The 6,209-nt window shown below is 36.9% G+C and overlaps 1 protein-coding gene across 1 annotated transcript; it reads right to left on the reverse strand.

Annotated features, from left to right (window-relative positions):
• Nucleotides 1-2,568: 2,568 nt before the first annotated feature.
• LOC122314071 (GDSL esterase/lipase At3g48460-like) lies at nt 2,569-4,743 on the reverse strand. Its single transcript, XM_043129462.1, has 2 exons — nt 3,591-4,743; nt 2,569-3,335 (listed from the first exon to the last, which is right to left on the reverse strand). Exons 1-2 carry the CDS (start codon nt 4,707-4,709, stop codon nt 2,814-2,816), a joined length of 1,641 nt encoding a protein of 546 aa, XP_042985396.1. The 5' UTR covers nt 4,710-4,743; the 3' UTR covers nt 2,569-2,813.
• Nucleotides 4,744-6,209: the final 1,466 nt, after the last annotated feature.

The following is a 6,209-nucleotide window of genomic DNA, read 5'->3' on the forward strand; positions in this document are numbered from 1 at the left end:
TCTATCTAAAGACCAAGGGCAACCTTGCAACACCTTATGCTTCTTGTTTGGATCTTTGAACTCAATCAGGAACCTGTTCTTCCCAACATCTTTGAATATTAATGACCCATCTAGTTTCCACACCTTGGCCATTGTTGCCTTGAAAGCACCCTTGTTGATGTCCTTCTCTGATACTACTAATGTTGCCAGACACTTCTTACTCTTCTCCTATGAGACCACAACATCCTCTTCTGAGATGTTTACAAATTGTTGCTCATCTTCAATTAACCATAGGCCCTCATATAAGTTGGAAATCTCATCATCCATTGTAACTAGGAAATGAACCACTAAAAGAACTCTATAGCTGAGGCTGAGAGACGGACCTCTATGATCTACAAGAGATAAAGAGAAAAACACCTCACCTTTCCGAGAGAGAGGGGACCCCTACAAGAAGCCCTACTAGACTATCTTGGACTTTGGAGGATGGAAGATGGCACCATCCAATTAATATCCCGGATATGGATCAGCTTCCAATGAGAGAGAGAGAGAGAGAGAGAGAGAGAGAGAGAGAGAGAGAGAGAGAGAGAGAGAGAGAGAGTTCATGACATTACTAAAGCTTAAAGAAATTCATGCTTTGAATATTTATCCATTGAATTTATGGCAAGGTACTACATCTATAGTTATCATATTGTACGTAAATAATTCATAAATGCAACACAAGCACACATGATTTTGAATGGTGCATTTTATCAAAATTGTGGGTACTCTGATAATGTGTATGGTACAACCTATACTAATGCCAACTACAAGTAGATTGATCATGTAGCCAAAGATAATTATGCAAGTCAAAACCAACAACAAAGCATTATGCCATTATAGATATAATTTGTTCTGCAAGTTTTTTTACTATTTCTTATTTGTTTGTTATTTATTGTAGTTTTTACAATTCTTGTAGGAGAAAATGATTGAACTGCAGTCTACCTCTAAGGAATCTACTCCTAGTTACACGGCCATTTTTACCTTGGTCTTTGGGATGAAGTTTGGTTTTGTCAGAGGGCTTGGATGTTTCTTCAAGCATGTCAGTTCATCCTCCATGGCCCTAGATTCAGAAGTGAATAATCTTACCAAAGATTTGGAAGCTGCATGTGAAGAGATTGAGCAAACGAAGTTGAGACAGCAAGAGTTAGAGGATCTCATGTCTCAATAATCAGATTTAAAGACGCGTCTTTAGGAGTACAAAAGAGACCAAGACGGAAGAATAATCATTGAAGTTCAAGAACAAATACAGTGGGAGATGTTGATCTAGATGGATTATGTTATATCATTGCAGCAGGTTCATGGTGGTAGGGAAAGAAGAATAAATGAACTTGAAGCTATGTTTGAAACAAGATGCTATCTAGTAAGTTTTATTTTATTTTGTATCATCAGTCTCAAACATTTTCAGACATTGTCTTTTATTTGTGTATGATATAGTTTAAATTTAATTAGTGTGATATTTAATTTTATCGATTTATTAATTCTGATTGACTTTACATTTGAATGTAAACCTCACACATTTGAAACAACATTTGCACGTACAATATTATGTTCGAGCATTTAGGCCCGGATTGGTTACCAAAAATTAAAAATCTCATCTCATCTCATTTTATCATTACAACTTTTTCAAATCTCCATACAAAATATAATAAACAATTTAACTTTTTCAAATCCCAATACAAAACTAATATTGAAAAATTATATTATAACAATATTTTATTCATTACTATTCAAAACAATATCTTATTTCATCTCATCTCATCTGTGTAACCAAACGGGGCCTTAAAGTTCACAAACGTGCAAATTTATCCATGGCCATCCAAACTAATGAAAAATAGACATTCGAACTTAAATTATGGTATCATTCGAGCTTCACATTTTAAACAGTTAGACGAAGGCCGATACCCTTCTAACCTTCTGAATGTATATACCTTCACATCTGAACTACTAATAACTGGCTTTTGAATTTAAAATTCTGACGTCACATTTCAAATGTTTGAACAACGAATACGTGGAAATGTATTTATTAATGTATTCGAACACGTCTGAACTAATATAATCGAACATTAGAAAAAGTAATGCATGTTTGAATTTAGTCAGTCCCGTTCATGTTCAAACCTACTTTACGTGACAGAAATTGATTGTCACAAATGGACAGTGATACATGATATATAGAAATTAAATAAAGCTTTTGGTCGTATATTGGAGAGAGACATTTTTCTGTATGTACAAATTTTTAAAAAATTTGGAGAGTACATAAGGGTAGAACTTTTTTAGCTGCCTAGCTATAAGGTGGTTCTGCCATTGGGTATTGTCACACCATTAGTAATTCGATTGTTATAATGGATTTATGTGGTTATTGTCTTCCAACATAGAAAGGAACCATAAAAATAAGTGTGGCTACGATTGTTGGGTGCAAGGAAATTAATTTTGAAGGGACTACAACATAGTAAATTCATTATATATAGAAATTAAATAAAACTTTGGGTCAAATATGGAAAATAGAAATGCTTTAGCCACACAAAAAGATCTCACAAAAGTAAACCTACAAAATGAAAGAAACCTCATTATTATATTGAGTCAAAATAACATAGAGAACAAAGTTAGACAGATGGCTGCAAACTGTCTAAAACTAATAAACATTATCCGCTCTCTGAATTCATCCATTCGGAGCTTGATTATGAACCTAGCTACAATTGGTGTGAAGCATCTAAAATGCCTTTATTCTTCCTGATCATTACATGGTTTATGTACGCCTCCACTGAAAAAAGATCAGCTAGCTACATATATCATGGCTTTTATGGACTAGATCCCATCATCATCTGTTTCTTCTTCATAATTAGCTCAGCAAAGGATGGTCGACAATGGTCTTTGTGGAAGAAGAGATCAGAAACATGTTTATGCATGGCTTCTGTTAAGTGAATCCCATCCCAGTTAATATACTTGTTGGCATCCTTGCAGGTGGACGTGCCTGCAGATCCACACAGGCTGTGCAAGTCAAAGTTAAATTGTCCACCCCCAGCTCCACAGCATACAGCAAAAGGTTGTTCAAATTGGTAACTTCTATAATTTGTCAGTATGGTTTGATATGCTTTCCAATAATCAGCATATATGATCATAGCATTGCTATATTTTCTTCGTAGTTCTTCCACCTTCAGCTGTAGAAGTTCGTTGTGTGCCATTATCAATGAGTTTGCTATATTTGAGCAACCGTATTGATCACGGTCCTTCAACGAACAAAATGACAAGTGCAATGGTTGGCATCCTGCTGGTGGTAGCCCTTGAACCACAATAAACCTTGCACCTTTGTCCAATATTATCTGTCAAAGAAAATAGGCGTTAGAGCTTTCAACCAGGGATAAAACTTGAGGAGACCTTCCATGGCAACCCCAAATATTTATGTGTGTGTGTGTATATATCTATATAGTAAGACATGCAAATGCTTACTATTTATTTGTGGGGATTTTCAATGCAATTGGTCTTTTAACCAAGGATAACATTTATTTGCAAGCCCGCTTAATAAGACAATCAGTTTTAGGACCAGCCATGGTACAACACATAAGGCTTATGCTTACCCTCAAAAGTTTGTGGACATGTCCAACAGCTTGTTGTATTACCAGCTTATGGACAACATGAGAGCTATAAAGGCGAGCATAATCATTGCCACCCATCTCACCAATCCAAAAGAGTGAATTCGCCATCTCTCCCCTGCATGCCTCCTCATGCATCCCCTTGCATCCTCTCTCTGCAATAAACTTTTGGAACCAATTTATTTGAGTGTCGCAACTCTCTGGATTCCCCTTCCACATCAATGAATCACGTTTATTAAACTGACTGTAGAAGTCCTGTGAGAGCGCCGTTGATCCGGCGATTGCAAAGTTCACACCCTTTGAGAATTCTGCAGAAGAATCTGCATAGGGTCGCAAGGTGGGTATGGAGAGAGCATCGCATAGGAAATCAATGACTAAGCGTCCATTACATAGTCTATAACCAGGTAACTGACTCGACGTGAAATGTGAAATCTGTTGGAAAATGAAGGATTCCAATCCTCCCATTAACTGAGCATTTCCGGTGTCTGTGTACGAATCTCCAAAAGCAAAAATCCTAGAGAAGCAATTTTGGAAATCAATTTGTGAACTTGAAGGAGGTGAAGAACCTGAAGGAGGAGGAGAACCTAACGGAGGGAGAGAACCTGAAGGAGGAGCAGGAGAACCTGACGGAGGGAGAGAACCTGAAGGAGGAGCAAGAGAATCTGAAGGAGGGGGAGAACTTGAAAGAAGAGGAGGAGAACCTGAAGGAGGGGAAGAACTTGAAGGAAGAGGGGGAGAACCAGAAGGAGGGGAAGAACCTGAAGGAACAGGAGGAGAACCTGAAGGAGGAGGAGAAGAAGGAGGAAGTGGAGGAGAATCTGAAGGAGGTGGAGAACTAGAAGGAGGAAGAGAACCTGAAGGAGGGGAAGAACCTGAAGGTGGGGAAGAACTTGAAGGAGGGGGAGAATCTGAAAGGAGAGGAGGAGAACCTGAAGGAGGGGAAGAACTTGAAGGAAGAGGAGGAGAACCTGAAGGACAGGCACAGCAACCTGAAGGAGGGGTAGTAGTTGTCGTGCTTGTGTTATGAGCAAATGAAGGAGAGGAAATGGACAACAAGAGGATGAAAAATGCAATTTGACGCAAGAAATATTTGGATTCTGCCATTTTTGTGTCTCAATTGAGTTTTGTGCCAAGCAAATGGTGAATCAAGGAAGTATTTATTCTTGGGGCCTCTCTATTTTTGGAGGAGAGTACGTTCGGGAGTGTATGAAACTCCCTAGTTCCAGGTGACCCTGAGCGGGGTGGCATTGTTTTAGCATTTAATTACTCAAATTAAACCTACAAAACTTGTGGATTTGATGAGAATTGCTCTGAGTGACTCCAGGAACGTACATCCACGTGCAAATTAAAGCATGGAGTCAACCCTTTATTTTTGGGGAAGAAAGCTAATTTCTCTTCTCAAGCAATTGCCCCAAAGCCATTATTTGTTCTGATTAATGTCCTTATATTAATTAAAGTGGCATTTTGTAATGATATTTTATTAAATAAATTATTTTTCAGTCATTAAATTACTAGAACTTTAGACGTTCCAATAATTTAATACGCAAGTTATATTCTATGTAAATTATTCTATGTATATTAATTAGATTAATATAATGAAAATATTATCGCGAGTCTTTGTGAACTTTACGTTTTGTAGTTGCGAGGAACTCAAATCCGACAAGTAGGTTATTTTTATATGTTCTAGATCCTATTGGTCGATGTCTCAGTATGTTAGCTAGGCACATCTAGCTCACTACAACAAATTAGCCTATACTTTTTTCTGCCACTTCAAATCATATGTGCCTCTCGAGAAGTCAGTGGCATAATATACTAATATAGTACTTAAACCCGCGAGCGAAATGTATGTCGGAAATACTCTTATTTTCTGTGATTTTTGATGTTGTCCCAAAAAGTGTGAAATTTCATCACAAAAAGTATGCCAACCATGATTAACTGGGGTTGGAAAAAGTAAAATATTTTCACAGCAATTCTTTTATTGCTGGAAAATCTCAGTCAAACTCTCTATGGTATACATTTTAACAAGCAATTGGAAAAAACACAAGTACAATTCAGATATTGGAATACAAACAACAATTTCTAGGTAGTTTGAAAAAAAGGAGGGGGGGGGGGGGGGGAAACACACTACTAAACCATGGAGAAAAGCACTAAATGAGTAAAGAGCACCCTAGCACAGCCCTGAAAATTAAAGGAGTTTGAACCTTCCACGTACACACTTTCTCTCTCTTCCAAGGCATGTTCAAATTATTTATCTTTATTTCAAGCCTCAAACCAGTCTGCATTCCTACAAACAACAACCAAAGTTCAGCATGATGTATCAATCAAAATAGAAAGCAAGTTAGCCATTCCCATCTTTAAATAACATAAAAGGTTTGAACTTATATTAGTGTGATTATAATTTCTATCGAAAGACAATTTCTTTAACAAGTTGAGTAACACCTATCAAGTTTCAATCTTGAGATTTAATTAATTTTAACCCAATTTTATGTGTCTCCCAATATAAGAAATTGATAAGAAGTCATTCCATATGAGGAAAATAAACTTTTTACATTCTCTACTTGTCAAATAATTCAGGAGAAGAAAATCTTCATTTGGTTATCCAGT

This window comes from Carya illinoinensis, chromosome 6, assembly GCF_018687715.1.
Source record: "Carya illinoinensis cultivar Pawnee chromosome 6, C.illinoinensisPawnee_v1, whole genome shotgun sequence".
Lineage (NCBI taxonomy): Eukaryota > Viridiplantae > Streptophyta > Magnoliopsida > Fagales > Juglandaceae > Carya > Carya illinoinensis.